This window comes from Protopterus annectens, chromosome 8.part1 (assembly GCF_019279795.1).
Source record: "Protopterus annectens isolate FY-2018-M chromosome 8.part1, PAN1.0, whole genome shotgun sequence".
NCBI classification, from domain to species: domain Eukaryota; kingdom Metazoa; phylum Chordata; order Ceratodontiformes; family Protopteridae; genus Protopterus; species Protopterus annectens.
In genome coordinates, this window is record NC_056742.1 from 502434825 (window position 1) to 502452537 (window position 17713).

Below are 17713 nucleotides of genomic sequence, written 5' to 3' on the forward strand. Positions count from 1 at the left end.
AAAACACCTAAACTGGCTTGAATTACCCCACCAGCTTCTTCTCTCTCAGCTCCAGATCATCCATTCTATCCTATATCAGCCTTCCTACTGCCCAGCACTATCCCCTCTCATCTCCCATTATTCTCCCTCCAGACCTCTCTGAAGCTCTAACCAAGACCTACTACAAATCTTCAAACCCAAGTCTAAAGTTAGACGCAACATGTACAGCTATCACCCCACTATTGCCTGGAATAGGCTCCCACTAGAAATCAGGACCCTTACACATCCTAAACAATTTAAGACAGCCACCAAAGAGCACTTTAAAAGTCACTGGTTCTGCCACTGCACTCTACCTCCTTAACACCCCCTACTTCTCACACCTTAATCTACTTTCTGCCCTTAACTCACTCTTCTCACTAGCTCTCTCTAATCTTCCTTGACTACTCTTTCTACTGTCTTCTAAAATATATTAAGCAAATTGCCTCAAACATTCTATTGTAATTGTCTTGCCTTCATGCAACTACATCATGATAAAACTGGGTTTTTGTAACTACTTACCCCAAACACTATATTCATCTTAATGACATATTTCTTTTTATACATCTTGAAATAGTTATGCTATTCCTGATTACTGACACTGTATAACATTGTATTACTACTTAATACCTTGTAATAATCTTGTAACATTACTGTTTAATGTTAATTTAAAATGGAAATTGTATAATATGTTGGAGCTTTTCTCCCCAGGCCTCTGCTGAAAAAGGGCTCTTCAGCTCAGTCGGTCAATCTCGGTCAACAAATATAAAATAGATAAATACTAAATAAAATAAATAATTCTTCTTGTGCCACGTTCTCTTTATTTTCATCCGGTGTCATCTGTTGCTCGTTCATATGGGAACTCACTGACTTATCACTCTACAACATTGACTGTGTCAGCTTTGCCACAGTTTCCTGTTCCTTCCCTTGCTCTGCAATTCCAAATGAACTTTTATACTGATTTCCTATAGAAGGCTCAAAAGTGTCTTAATATGGCAACTGATCAGATGTTTCCCACTCCACTGGTTTCTCCTTAATTTGGGATTCATTGCTTTACCCTGATGTGATGTTATCAGAGTTAGATATTCTACATTAAATCCTTCACTTTGCAGGTAATCCATAACCACATTTTCTATTTCTTTAACTTTTCCATTACTAATCCTCCTTTCTAATTTCCCTCTTTGTTTTCTTATATTTGTTTTGTAAAGTTGTCCATACTCACATGCATTTGCCTGTATTTCTCTTCAAATATCGTTGGTGCTGCTGTTTTTGTATTGGTTAGTTTTACTTTCTCCTTTGCATAAATATTATACCATATTCAATCACTTTTTCTTTCCAATGTCCATATTCCTTCTTCAGATGTCTCCTGCTCCTCCTGTTTCTCCTTACTTTGGGAGCTCATTGTTCCATCATGCTGTGACGTAATCTGTGGTAGACTTTCTACACTAAAACCTTCACTTATCAAACCTCTCAACTATACAGATTTTCACATAATGTTCAGATTTTTGCTTCATATTTTTGGTCTGTTTTTCTTAAAATTGTGGTTTTCTGAAATTAGTGACAAATCATTAAAGACTGAAGTTAGAAAATAATTACAGACGTTTGAGTTTCAGACTTCATACCCTTCAGAAAATTCATGCTAATGCACAACCTGTTATTCTATCAACTTTCTAAGTTTTGTAAGAGCAATATTTAAAAATTGCCCCTATTTTTGGGCCTTTGTCCCACTTTTATTTATGGCTTTGAGCAGATGTATTGCTCTAAGAGGTTGAAAGGTAGCAGTTTGCAGGTACATGCTACATGCTTCTATTTTTGTTTTATATCGTTGGTGCTGCAGGAAATCACCCCTCCTGGCTATAACATACTTAGAAATGACCGTATAAAAAAGAAAGGAGGCGGTATAGCCATTATTTATAAATCAAACCTACTAGTTTCCCAATTTAATGACGTTCCATTAACAAGCTCTAAAACAGAAATCTTATCTATCAAACTACAGATAAACAACAATAAAGCAATCTATCTAATATGTATGTACCTTCCCCCTGGCAACAATACCCAAACACTAGAAAGCCTACTTAGTCCCCTGTCCAGTCAACTACCCCAAGAAACCATAATACTTGGTGACTTCAACATTGATTGGAAAACCTGTGCAGACCATCAACCTACTAACCATATTAATCTCCATGGTTACTCTCAATTAATAACAACTACAACTAGAACACATAAACCAAATAAGAAAGAAACAATTCTGGACTGGATTCTAATTAATAATGCCCACACTTACTATACTGCAGGTACACTTCCTGACAGTATTAGTGATCACACACTTACATATGTGATCAGACAAAAACTGAATATTCCTAATATGCATAAACTTAAAAGATGAAAAATTTTTCAACCCTGATAACTTCCTTACAGAATTACAGGCATGTGACTGGTCACCTTTATCACACCTCGAACTCAATGAAGCAGTTTCCTTCTTTAACACAAAATTTCTGCAAGTCCTGGACTATCATGCTCCATTCCACTCTATTAGGATAAAAGCCAAACTGCCCCTTGGCTTACTAAGCAAACTAAAGAAAAAATGATCCTTAGAAATAAAACCTGGTCCAAATGGAAAGCTACCAAGTCCCCATCTGACCATCTCCTCTATAAACAGTTAAGAAATTCTACCAAAAAAGACACTCTTAGAGACAAAAAGGAATTTTATCTCCACCTTCAACAAACTACACAAAATACCCCTCAAAAATTTTGGTCAGGTATAAATAACCTTCTTAAACCAGGTCATTCTACTACTCCTACCCCCTCAGGATTTAACCCTAATACCTCTACACTAATCCCAAATGCCTTTAATAACTACTTTACAGAAGCCATTCTAACACTAGCAAACTCTCTACCAACACCTACTCCATCCTCACCTGATATCTCTCCAGCCTCTACTAATCACTTTCAAATCCAACCTGTGTCTTCTTCTATCATATATAAGCTTCTGTCAAAACTAAAACCATGCACGCCATCAGCTGACCAGCTCCCTTCTGAATACTTACAAATTGCTGCTAAAGCTATCTCTCACCCAATATCTATTCTAATAAATAGGACCATCTCTGAAAAGAAAATCCCTCAGTCTGGAAGATATCTCACATAATTCCTTCATAAAGGAGGCCCTTCTTCCGATTATCCAACTATCGTCCTATTGCCTTACTGTCCCCATTAGCTAAAATAATGGAAAGGTGTATACATAAACAATTTCTGAATTACCTTCTTCAAAACAACCTTCTAGCTGACTGTCAACATGGTTTTAGACCCCATCACAGTACTACCACTGCCCTTCTGTCTTTTACTGACTCTATAAATAAAAATCAAACAGTAACCTTCTCTCATCAGCTCTATTTATAGATCTATCAAAAGCTTTTGATATGGTTAACCATAATATACTCCTTGACAAACTTAACAACCTCTCTTTAAGCTCTCAGACTCTACAATGGTTTAAAAGCTATCTGGAAAATAGACAACAAGCAGTTCTATGGGAAAATAACCTCTCATCTTTACTTCCAGTAAATGTAGGGGTTCCACAAGGATCTATCATTGGACCCCTTCTTTTCTCAGTATTTATTAATGACCTATACTTGAATTTACCTCAAGCTACCTGCATCCAATATGCAGATGACTCGACATTGATCTGCTCCGCCACAAATACTCCCTCTCTCAGTCCATCACCCAGACAACCTTTCATAATGTTGAAAAGTGGTTTTGCAGCATTGCCTCCTCCTTAATCCCAAAACAAAGCTCCTTCTCTTTACTCCTACTAATAAATATCCTACACCTCTCTTTACTATCACCTCCAATAATTCAACCTGCATTAACCCTGATAATTTAGGGGTAACCATTGATAACCATCTCAATTTTGATGAACAAATAAATAGTACCATCAAAGCTGTGAATAAAAAATTGGGACACTCTATAGAATTAAACCTTTCCTTACCCCAGCAGCCAGAAAAACCATTGCACAGACTCACCTGCTCTCTACTCTCACCATTTATACCACACTCTCTAAAAGAACATCAATAAACTCTCCACATGTTATAACAGTATAGCTAGATTCATTAATGCAACTCCCTTTAGAACCCACCACTGTTATAACCTGAAACAACTAAATTGGCTAGAACTAAATAACCAATTACTTTACCAACAACTACTTATAACTCATAAAGCCCTGCACTTCGCTGAAAATACTCCAAGTCTGGCTAAACTTATCTCTCCATATAAGAACCTAAACACACTGCGTTCTGCCAACAAGTTTCTAGTATCCATTACTAAATCAAATAACAAAGCTGGAGATGCACTATTTTCTAATTCCATAGGTAAACACTGGAATCTAATCCCTCAAGAAATAGCGACTCTTCAGTCCACCTCTCTTCAAAGACATATCAAAGGACACCTTACTTCTCAATGGCTATGTCCCTGTACCAATATTAAAAGTATGGCTCAACACACCTTATTATTTTTCTTTTATTCCTGTCTCCTGACTGGCCCTACCTGAAGCTTTCTGAAATTTGAGAGGTGAATACTTAAGTACTCCTAGATCTCTGAATAACTTTAGTGGATAGATTTTGCTTTTGTTTTTAACTTGTACTTTTTTTTAAAATGTGATAGTCATCCTTTCTTGTACCTTGTATAATTCTACTAAAAAAAAAATGTTTTTATTCTCTGTTATTTTGTCTGTATTGGATATATATCCAGCTGGACTAGCCCGGTCAACAAATGTAAAATAAAATAAATAAATAAATAAAAATTGTAACATCTACTTTACTACTCTTCTGTTCTAAGTTTCTCCTTTGTGCTCTTATTTTTGTATTGAGAAATGTTCCATATATGGATGCCTTTGCCTATATTTCTCTTCAAATATCTTTGAGGCTGATTTTTGTATTGATTAAATTGGTTTTCTGCTTTGCATAAATATTGCACCATATCAGATCTCTCTTTCTTTACCATGTCCATATTTCTTTTTTATACCTTTCATAAGTCTCTATATTTTGTTCTTTATATTTTTGGACTTTCTCAATCACTTCTTTTTCCAAAAGGCCCAAATTTTCTTGGTCTATATAATGTTTTTCATGAACCAGTTGTATTAATGAACACACATTTGCATTTGAAGCTTTTAACAATTTTTCTTGTGCAAGTATTTATCTTTCCTCTAATTTCTCTCTCAATCTTTTTGTATATATTCTGTCCAAAAATTCTGGGCTTGTTGTATAATAGTAACAATACATAATTTCTTTCTTATCCTCAATAGTCCACACTATCATCTTTATGGCTCTTCTTTGGCCTATCAGATTTTGTGATTTTTGTGGACTACGACTTCCTTCTACAGTGGGGATGGGGGCATCCTCCCCTGAGCCTGGTCTATCTTCATTGTAGGAATGTTTCCATGTCTTGTGGATTCAATATTGCCATTTTTCTCAATCCTGGCACCATTGTGCCTACCAGGGTTGGGCACTATTTTATCCTGGGACGTGTGCACCCCGCTGTCTTTTTCATTTTTAACCTACTTCTAAGCATGATGTATGCTATATAAAATAAAGTCTATATATTAGCGTTGCCTTGGTGATATTGTGTAAAAAAAACAGGGTCCACCTCATGAAGGTACTCACCAAGACATGAGGATGAACTCAATTCCTGCAATGTCCATTGCTTGCTGATTTTATCATTTCTACAGTCAGACCCTTCTCCAGTTATACAGTAGGTGGTATGCAGAATCAAAATTCTAACATCATACAGCTGTCTGATGGGACACATTACAAGTCATTATGACCCTGTGGCAATGATGACCACTATGCTAACCACTGACTAATCCATTTGTAGATGTTTCCTCAAATGTCTAATGCCACAGGGGTTTCTCTGATCATTTATATTTATGATCTAAGGGACTGCTTTCAGGTTATGTTGTACATATTTGGCATTATTACATGCTAGTTCAGATATTAACACCAGCAATAGTCAATGTGATAGTCACCATGTTTCCATGTTTGCATCTCCTGATAGTTGAGATATAGCAAGTAGTGAGAATGCATACAGCATCACCTATAATACCTAGGCCTTAAACACATGTCCTATGTGGACAGACTTAAAAAACTCCAGCTATTCTCTGCCTCATATTGTCTACTAAGAGACAATCTCTGCTTGACTTACAAAGCCATGTCTGACCCAGCTCTGTTAGAAATGCTGCATCTAAAGAAATCCCAATCCCTGCACACCACATCCTCCAGAGACCTCAACCTCATTACCACAATCAACAGAACATGCTGGAAGGACAGATTCATAACCAAGAGACTGCCCATGCTCTGGAATAGACTTCCCATACATGTCAAGCAGAGCACCTCACTGGCCCATTTCAAGAGAAATCTTGATGAGTGAATGGGAAATAGAAAGTTCACCCCGGGGATCACTTCAGTGGCTCTACTTGATAGAGAATCCAAAAAACAAGTGCCGGGGGACGTTGTAACTCGGTTCAAGCAGTTTATTCCACAAAGTTTAAAATCACATAAAATGTTGAAGCAAACGATATCTTATATTAACGCTCTTACAACAACAGTTCAGTTATGCGTTTTCGTCCTTGTACATAGGACTTCATCAGACAAATTTTATTAATTAATTAAAACACCTTTAAATAGTAAATCAATTCAATTTACTTATATAAATTAACCATAGACCTTTCTCTATTGTTTCAAACCAACCAATCATAAAGCATGAATTCATGAATATTAATGCCTATCTGATTAATGTGCACCATTACTTCAAATACATCTATTATTACATCTATTACATCTAGAACAAATAATAGATGTATTTGAAGTAATGGTTCATACTGTGTATGTGTGTATGTGACAGAGAATGGGCTGTATGTAAAATTGTTGTGTTTCACTTGCTTAGTATTTTTTTAAGCACTATTATTATTTTTTTATATATGTTTGACACTATTAAAATAGACTACAGCAAGTATGAAACATTAGGAGGAGGAACTATTTTACATCAAAAATATATTAAGAAAATAAAATAGTACTTAAAAAAAATACATAAGGATGTAAAATACAACACTTTTCCAGGCAGGTCATTGTCTAAGTGCAATAATGGGTGTGTGTTAATGTGTAATTGATGCATTTCCAGAGGTGTAGAGGCCCTCCACCTGCAGAGTCGGGCCTCACAACACCTCTGGGTGAGCATTAATTACATATTAATGCACACCCTGTTGGGCATTATTGCTTGTTTACAATTCTGTTAATTATATCAGGGTTAAAATTAGTGAGGTTATGAGAAGTCCTAAGTAAGATTTGTTTGACATGATGGGTGCTGAGTCTGTTTGCTTATACAGGGAGGTGATCACTGAGATAATCAGAGAGGGTCCCACTGGAGACATGCTTAGTGGAATTGGACACCAATATGCAGTCAAGAATTGAACCACTGTTTCTGAGATTGTTCGAACGTATCGGGAAGGAAATCAGCTGAGCCAATCCAAATAAGTTTAGGCTAATTGATGGATATTTTGTGGAGATAATCTGCCAATCAAAATTACCATCACCTAGGATTATCTTTTCATTAGAAATGTTATGTGAGATCCAGTCTAGGATGTTTTCCAGGGTTGTATTATTATTACTTGGGGGAATATATGGTTCTATAACTCATACCTGCTTATGATTATTTAGTTTAAGATGGGTGATGAGGAGTTCAGCATTATGTAATTTGGGAATAGGTTTATTGTAGGGTGGGATTTCAAGATAGTCAGTGTATAGTAAAGATACTCCACTGCACTTTTTTGAGTTCTATAAGCCCTGATGATATTTCAGAGTCTAAATATAAGTCTAAATAACAGTTGTATGTATACAGATATCTATCACAAAGTAAAAACAAAGAGAAGTACTATCAGGTTATATCAGTAACAATAACTTTACACACTTGCAAAGATTCTGCTTCTCTCTGACATTTTCCCTACATAGCCCTACTAATATCCTTGCTTTTCATCCGAACTCAGCATCATTACAATAGGATAAAACATACTATCACCTGTTCACTACAATACTAAAATCTCTACCTGATATAGGCTATAATCTGTATCTGAGAAAGGTATAAACCTTATCAGAGAACTTTTTATTCTCATCTTGGTCTTACTTCAATACCTTTGTTCTTGATGTGTGGATATCAACATATGTATATGTATATATATATATATATATATATATATATATATATATATATATATATGTGTGTGTGTGTGTATCTATGTCTCTATAAATTTTAATTTATTGTGAATGAGAATATATAAAAAATAAATTCTTGTTAATTTTCTAATACTTATTACTTCTAACAAATGCATTATATGCTGTGGAATTTTCATTTTTGTACTACTCTAAATAATGTAACACCTAAATTTGTTCTTAAAACTTGCTTAGAACTGTATAATTGCTAAGAGTGTAACATGGAGCTTTTCTCCCCGGGCCTCCACTGAAAATGGACCTGTGTCCAGTCGGACCCTCCCGGTTAACAAATGTAAAATAAAATAAATAAAATAAAAAAGTAGTTGTCTGCGCTAGTTCAGATTTTGTCAATCCTGCTAATTTTCAGTGTTATATGAGCAGGAGGCACCATACAATCTTTGCCAATATTTCTGAATAACCGGCAAGACATCAACACAGATTTGTGGTAAAGAGGCACATTGGAGACATGTTACAATAAATTGGCTGTGTTCAAATTTGAAGGCAATTGTTTCAAAGCTGTCCAGAGCTCTTATTTCCAGATCAAGGCATGCTCCAATAAAACTATTCAGAAATAAAAGTTATTCAAAAAGTTATCTTTCCTTTTAATAGCAAGAGGATGTTATTCTAGGTTCTTACCTGTGCAAAATAGAAAGCGGTCAGTAGAGGCCTATGCTAGACCAGTCCAGCCTCAGCATGATTTGTAGGTAAGGTAGATCAGAATGACAAATATTTCAGCCTTTGTTTCCTCAAAAAATGTACTTGACTACATCAGATGCAAGCAATGCATAACAGCATGTTACAATCATCTTTTCAGTAGTTCCATATACTTAACTGATTAACAAATATATACAAATTAGTTTAAAATTTAAAATGATTTAGACTCCATAACAGATGCCATAGAATTTCAAGGGGCAAATAAACATTTTTAGTCTGTGATCCTTCCTCTCAAGCTCTTAACAGCTCCAAAACGGATCTTCAAGTTCCCAGACTTTGCATTCACATCCCACAGATTGAAAGAATTCTGTATTTATTCCTGTCTAGATAACTGCCTTACTCAGATGCAACTTAAGCATGACTTATTGGATTATCTGCAGATAGTAAATATTGCTGCTCAAAATTTTCAGTCTTAAATTAGCAAAAGTCAGATCTACTCCCTTACAACAAAGAAGTATTTTTAGAGTCCTTCCTGGACATTAATAAGGTGTACATATTTTGCCACAAGAAATGTTACAGAGCATACTACCATTGCTTCATAAGCTGACACCCTGTCCACACTACTGTCAAGTTCTTCAGGTCACATGTCTTCCAACATAATGGTGGTTCAAAATGCCCGATTTCGCATGATCACATGATACAATTTTAATGCTTCCTGCAGAGTCATTTTAACTACAGGATCTCTTAACTCATTACATCTGAGTGATGCCTCCAGGTGCATCTGCAATTAACTCCTACTGATGCCTCTAGGCGTCAAATATTTTTTGTTCATATTTGCATCAATAATTCTAAAAACATGCTATGTACAAGGTTGTGAAAGATTTCATCTTAAAGCTTACAGAATGGCAAACTCAACTGCATTAATATTTGACCTCTACCTAGTGCAGGTAAATAGATATTAACTGTTGTTTTTATAATATTAATTTATATAGATATAATTTTCATATTTTTCTAAATATCTCAGCAGCCAAGTAAGACAGACAGAACTCCTTAGCCTCATATGAAAGCTCTCAGCTAGAGGAATAAAATGCTGCTGACAGTATGTGTGTAACTTGAGTGGTTGTTGAGGTATTATAAGTTGTTTATAAAATATTACAAATGTGATAAGTTACTGTGTGTACTGTGACTTATAAAATGACGTTTAAGACCCAGAACCTAAAGAATACTATTACTATAAAATAGTTTGTGCTGAAGGGTTTGCCATTTATACTTCTTTTGTAACCCCCATTGTTCCAGAAATATGAATATTTGTTTGAAATGTGAGGACGTAATTTGATTCTGCCAAAACACTTAGGCTTCGCCCATTGGAAGTTACAGTGCAAACTTCCTGAGCTCCACTGGAGTGAATGAGTTAAGTCAGGTATTTCTACTAATTCTATGTTGTTTCATGGGACATAACTGATGGATGATATTCAGCCAAATGGACTCTGTCCATTCCTTCCTCCATTATCTCATGTTTTGATAATGGATGCTTTAGACTTAGACTTGTTAGCATACGTATATTCTTGGCCATTTCATGGGACTTATACCCCATTCCAGATGATGTTGCACATTTGCCTCAAGTGTTGTTGGATGTGGTTCTATGTATCAAAACATTCACAAGTCATCTGTACTCAAGCATTGTCCAAGTGCTAATGGAGAGCACACAAGTACTGTGATATATAAGTAACCAGGACAGCCACAACACTGTGCCTGCTATGAGACCTCTCCCCTCTCTTTTTTTATCCCTGACACTGGGGTCAATAACTAGCCACCTGCCAGGCAAAAAAAATATGTCTATGCACTCTAGCTAAACCACAGCTTACATCTGGATCACTAGTGACATGTATGCCAGCCTGCAGGCATAATGCCTACAGTGGTCATGACAACTGTATGACATGGCCACTTGAATTGCTTACCTGACACATGTGCAGTTGTATGCGTAAAGGTAAAGCAGTTGACTGATCATTACTGCAACTGTGCCACTAAAGGAAACCATCATCTAAGTGTTCTTGGGATTGGCGATCTTGTCAAGTAGTCTGCCTGATGTCACCTAAGATTATTCCACTAATGACTACAGTGCAGCTATGTGCCGCATAAGTCACTAGCCCAAGTCGTCAAAATGTCATTTATGAAACAGAACAGTGTGCCACTTAAGTCATTCGTCCAAGTCATCAAAATGTCATTCATGAAACAAAACAGTATGTCACATAAGTCATAAACCCAACCCATCAAAATGTCATTCATCAACCAGACATCATACTGAGTAAACAAAGTTCCTAAATAGGTATCTCCTGTGCTGGTTCTCAAAGTGTACAAAGCAGTATGTTTCCATATCATTCTGCCTTAGGGCACTGGTTCTGCACCTAGCCATGATGTGTATCTTAAATCTTACCTGTTATGAATAATTGTGATCTTATTTAAGCAATGTATGTGGAGCTAGCTGCCCAAGACAACAATACTTCCAGTGTTGTAAAACATGCAAAACTGTTTTCAGCCCCCCTAATATATATATATATATATATATATATATATATATATATATATATATGTGTGTGTGTGTGTGTGTGTGTGTGTGTGTGTGTGTGTGTGTGTGTGTGTGTGTGTGTGTGTGTGTGTGTGTGTGTGTGTGTGTGTGTGTGTGTATGTGAGAGAGACTATGTGTATGTGTCTGTGGGTGTGTGTGGGTGTGTGTCTGTTGGTGTGTTTGCGGGTGTGTGTATAGAAAACAAATATCCTCCACAGCAGCAGAGAAAGAAAAGAGATCTCATTTCCAGCACATCAAAACATATCACTCACGTCATTTATGCTCCCGTACAAACCAACACATAAAACAATATTTTGTAGGGATGCAACATCCCTGCACTCCTCATTCCCATGTAACTTATATATAGAAATATGATTCCAAAACAGAGTGAAAACACATCACAAATGCCCTGTACTGTGATCTTACACCATCAACCAAAGGGCAATTCTATATAAAGGGCACAAGCAATCCAGAAAGAAAAATTCTACCTCAGCTGCTGCATTCCTCTCTCCCTCTCTCTCTCTCTGTATCTTTATATATGTATAATTACACACAGTCACACACACACACACACACACATATATATATATGTGTGTGTATATATATATATATATATATATATATATATATATATATATATATGTATGGATTCACTTTAGAAGCTCGAAATACTGAAATATCGAAATTCAGTATTTCGAGCCCATAAAGTGGAATCCTGAAAAGAGCGAAACCTTAGAAGCGCAAAAAGGTTTTGAATTTCGCACTTCTAAGGTTTCTCTGTGGTTATGGATTCAGGTAAATGTATATGTGTTAAGGGTTTTGAGTAGGGGCTGTGGTGTGTGTTAGTGTGTTTTGTTGCTGGGATGTGTGTGTGCTAGGAGAATGTAGCTTGTGTGGTGGTGTGTGTGTGTTTGTATGTAGTGCGACCTTGGAGTTAGAATATTTAAGTGGGGGGTGTGGGGGGTGCAGTAGAGAGCTTGTGTTTGTGTGTGGGGAGGAAGTTGTGTGTGTGTGTGTGTGTGTGTGTGTGTGTGTGTGGAGTAGAAGTGCGAAATTCAAAATTTCTGGTGTACGAGATTTTGAATTTTGTGGTTCTGAGTTTTCGTTGCTTTAAGGTTTCGACTTTATAGCTTTGAAATACTGAATTTCAACATTTCAGTATTTCAAGAATATAAAGTGAATCCGTGTGTGTGTGTGTGTGTGTGTGTGTGTGTGTGTGTGTGTGTGTGTGTGTGTGTGTGTGTGTGTGTGTGTGTGTGTGTGTGTGTATATATATATATATATATATATATATATATATATATATATACATATATATATATATAAATATATATATATATAAAACCTGCTGAAAAGGGAGAATATGAGACATAACACCTTCCCTTTTTGAGTTTCACATCAATTAAAACAACCCAGTGACACTCCCTTTACAAGAATCTGAACTTCACTTAACTGGACATTAACAAAGAGCGCATACACCCTTAAACGTATGCTTTACATAGAGATAGTCACTTACAAAAGGTTGTAAAACGATTCTTTTAATTGTTAGATAGCAACATTTTATCTTTTCTGTCTTGATGAGACAGCAATGAGGGTAGACTTTCCAAGTTACTTTACAAATGCCATCCTGTGTGATATGTGATCAGAGGGTACAATGTGCAATAATGGAGAACACTGCACTGAGCGTAATTCATGTCTATGAATACGAACACAAGTTACTCTCAGTCCAGTGTTCTCCATTATTGCTTAGACCTTTAATGTTTTCTGTGATATAATAAATGTTATGCGCTATCAGTTGCTTTAGCAGAATGATACATGTATGTATTAACTGCAAAATGGGGTGCCTTTACATACAACACTTTATAGAGCTAATGCAGTGGGATACTTTTACTACCTTTAGATCACAGGGGGAACTGATACACTGACCCGCCTTCACACATGGAACTCGGATCACAATAACTGCAAATCACTCTTAAGCTGCCTGCAATTCTTACGCTTTATGTAGTAAAGTAGCAAAGCAACTAAATGTTCACTGAGACTGGTGACTACGGAGATCACAGGGTTCAAATAGTATCTTTGCAATAGTGATTTTAAATGTTTTGGTAGAGTGTGCATGTGTATAACTATGCTTCTTCCACAACACTTCAGCCATCATGCAAATACACTATTTCAGTCCAGTGTTTCCATTATTTCCAGGTAGTACATGGTCACGTGTTATTGCATCACTAAATGTGATGACCCATGACCTCTTGATTGTACGGAGCACATATTACATCTACTCTTTACCTGCTTTGCTGACTGATGCCATATTTGTAAATCAGACATGTGAGCCACCCTCAGTAAAGCTTCACTATTATGCTGATACCACTTCATAAACCACTTTATTGAGTGCATCAGTCTCTGTAATACATGTTGGCATCATTGCCACCTAATGAACAGTTAGCCTTGGCATGTGTCTTGGCATGTGGTTATTTTTATTGTTGTTTCAGTGGTTTGCTCTTAGCCAACATCTTTAGTAAGTGTCTCATGTTATGTTGTTTTGATGTTCCTGCTATACTGACAGCATTATATGCTAATATGTTTTGTAGATGCATGTCCATATGTGCTTAAACCTATGGAATATGGCTCTTGGCTATGAATGTGCATGAAATAATTGTTTTAGATGATGGCTGTAGCTATATATTGTAGGATGTGAAGCACAGCTTTACTGGTGTCTACTGCCAGCTATAAGCATGCTCTGCATGGAACATAGTTTCTCTGTATGCTGTACTCTATGCCTGTGCACCCCGCCACATGCACAATGCATAAAATATCAAGAACAAGCTTATGCATCATAGGTGTGCCACTTCTGCTGTACAGGCATTGGAACCAGTATGGAACCATCATGCTTTATATCAAATGCCAGTGCAACTTTATGTCAATTTTCCACATGGCATATATCAAGAAACAAAGTTACCACTAGATTTCATTTATTTAGGGTGATTTCTGGAAGACTGATCTGTAACCACAAGAAATTAAGACCACGGTCTTAAGAGAGTCAGACTAACCATTATTTCAATGTATTTTGTTAAAGTACAATTTTTAATGCAGGGGAGGGGCAGTTGATTGGGAGACCCACTTGGAAAGTAGAGAATTGCATTTGTAGCTCCTTTTGGATACCACAAACCCTCAAGGCATCAATGAGATGTCTATTAGGCGTTTATTAATTAAGAGAAAGGTGAGATTATAAGTGGTGTGTTGTGATATTAAAAATTAAAAATGATTACAAATCATTGCTAACAGTGTTTTAGCAAGATGTGGTAGTTCTCTGTACTTCATTGTTGTTTATATGATAATTAATTAAGTTAATTGGCCTAAACCATGTAATTTGCGAAGCATATTTAAATCCCTGATGATGAGGTTGGTTACATTTTAAAGTTCCCTTATTTAAGGAATGCAAGTGCTTAATGTTTTCAATAAAGTTAAGTATTTTTGTGATGTTTTGCTGTTGACAACACTGTTTTATTAAAAAATGATCTCAGGCTTAGTTCTAACTAGTGGGAGTCTTATTTTCTGTCTTCATGTTAGTCATGACTTAGTTGGATAGTATGACCTACTGTACTAAGCAGAGCATTAATAAATATATTGTTGCATTAATAAATATATTGTTGCATTAATAAATGGATATATCAGTTTGAAGGGTCTCTGTTACTAAAACTGCCAAAGTAAGACCACGAAAATTGGCTAGAATAAAAATGTAGGTACAGTGAAGCAATTTGATCAATTTATGTCCTCTGACCAGTACTTTCCATATCATTTTGGAACCAACAGTATATAGTGAGTGAACCATATTAAGCTGAAAAGGATGATATCGTGTTATGACATAGTCAGACCATACACTGGGGTGACAGCCAATAAATGATTGTGGTGCTCTGAGCCTTGGAGATTATTTGCTGTTTTATTTTTCACATGCAACAGAATCTGTGCATTATTTGCTTGATCCATGGCTGCTGCAATAAGGCTTTACTAAGATTTCTTTTTCAAAAACTTTCCCCAAGTGGAAAGTCACTATTGCTTGCATAAGCATCATTTTGACTGGCTCCATGCATTTTCTACCAAAATGAATGCAGTTCCCATTTCTAACATATTTCCCATTATTGAAATTTTCAGACTAAATATTCCATGTGATCACTTACTTAGGGATCTGAATATGTCTTGTTAATTATAAGAACAAAGAATTGAATAAAATGGGTATGTGGAAAACCAGCAAGGGGCTAGTTTATTGTTTGACTATGGCAGAAACATTTTTATCTTCAATTATTTTAAGTTTATCAAAATAAAGAGAACATTACATTCCCTTCTCTCTCTGAGTTATTGTACTATTGGAGTTAAATATGTAACAATCCAAGGTGTGTGTCTGCTATGAATATCTTTCCCAGAGAAACAATAATTTCTCATGTTATCATGGCATTGTTGAATGCCACTGGTAAATAAGGGAATGGTACAGGGGGTTTGGGCATTTGGATGTTGATTGCAATGTACATCCACTAAATCCATATACATCTGATATACATGTGCATGTAAACATTGGAATAGTAGATTATTTAGACTTTTAAGTATACTGAATTGCATTCCAGTTAAGTTATTTTTACAAGGGATGCCCATTGATAAAATACAGCAATGGAACATGTTTTAACCCGAGAAGTCTCACATTTTTCTTTGTAAGGTGTGACAGTTGCAGCCAGCACTGCAAACAGTGTAGGTAGATATTTATGGATTTGACCTACCTTACTTGCTCAAACTTCATCTGCCAAAATACTTAACAATCTTTATTTGATTTCAGCAACATTAAGGGTGTGATTAGGTCTGATTTTGTTGTTACTGATTACATACTCTTGTTCTAAATTATAAACCCTTTATCTGTTGTACAATGTGTGGACATTAGAAAATAACCTCATGTGGCTTAAGCAGGTTTGATGAGATCAGTGGTGGATTAAATAAAGCGAGATGCAAGACAAACTAAATTTTTAATGTGCTTTTCTTTCAGATTGCATTTTTAGTCACTGAACAAGCTCAAAAGATCCATATTCCCCTTCTGTTTAATGCCACATCATACTCCACATATGAAGCCACTAAGCCACAGACAAAACCACAGCAATGAAGGAGACTGAACACAAGACATCAGACGTTCTGTGAAACCTCAATTCACTTTTTGTGTTATTATAAGTAACAAACTAAAAATGAAGTTAATGTATGCATTTAATAAACGTGCAGAATTTTCACGTTAGTGTACAACATGATTAATAAAATCCAAAAAATAGACACCTGATGAAGCATTCAGTGAAAGCGCTTGTGTATCGTTAAAGCAGTCGGTATTATAAGAAGCTGGGGCCTTGTCTTTGCTGCTTTGTTCTTTTTTGGATTTGCATTAGTTTTCTGCGAGGACACCTGGTTATAGTTGGACTGTTTTTTGCATTATGATTAATAAAATGTCTAAAAGCTAATGTCTGTGCCTCATTTAAATATCTAAGGTTGAGTTTTCAGGGTTCTACAAATTATTGAAAGTGCTAAAACATTTTAATAAATATTTGGAAATTAAATATTTAAAAATACAGATTTAAACCCATTTTAAACCTTATTCTGTGAAGCCAGGAAATTCAAATATTCATTTATTCATTCATTGCTTCCCTGATACCTGTGTTTATCCATTTCAGGGTCACAGGGTGGCCATAACTTATCCTAACATTCAAAGGGTACAGAGCAGAGAAACTAATCCTGGACAGGATTACAGTCTGTCATAGGATGTATATATACACAAACATATGCACACACATGACAAACATACCTATAAGCAATTCAGAGAATGGCAGTTTACCAAAATAACAGTTTATAAATCATTTAGTAGATTGCATTCTTGTATTCAAATATGTATGCTGTCCTAGGAACAAAGTGAAGAACCCACCGAAAATCTACATGGAGTCACAGAGTCTTATGAAGGAACTGAAATGGAGAACAAAGCAGTGTGTGTCAACAATGCCAGCAACTGCTAACACACTTCCACTGGGCTGCATCTCCATGCACTCAGATGGAAAATATTTTGATTATTTATACCGACATTCTATAAAAAATAGAATGTGTTTGCATGTCATCTTCTCATGAATGACTGTTCATGACTTTATAATTTCACATTGCTCCCACTTAGCCATCCATTGTCCCAAGGCAATGGCTTTAGATCTAGACAGATGTATAA

The 17713-nt window shown here is 35.9% G+C and overlaps 1 protein-coding gene across 1 annotated transcript in view; it reads left to right on the forward strand.

Annotated features, from left to right (window-relative positions):
- LOC122810422 (cadherin-1-like) overlaps positions 1-16967 on the forward strand; it is a 656917-nt gene extending 639950 nt beyond the window's left edge. Inside the window, exon 11 of the mRNA XM_044082033.1 lies at positions 16511-16967. Coding sequence (XP_043937968.1) covers positions 16511-16624 — 114 coding nt within the window. The 3' untranslated portion in view covers positions 16625-16967. The remainder of the gene's footprint in view (positions 1-16510) is intronic.
- The last annotated feature ends 746 nt before the right edge of the window (positions 16968-17713 follow it).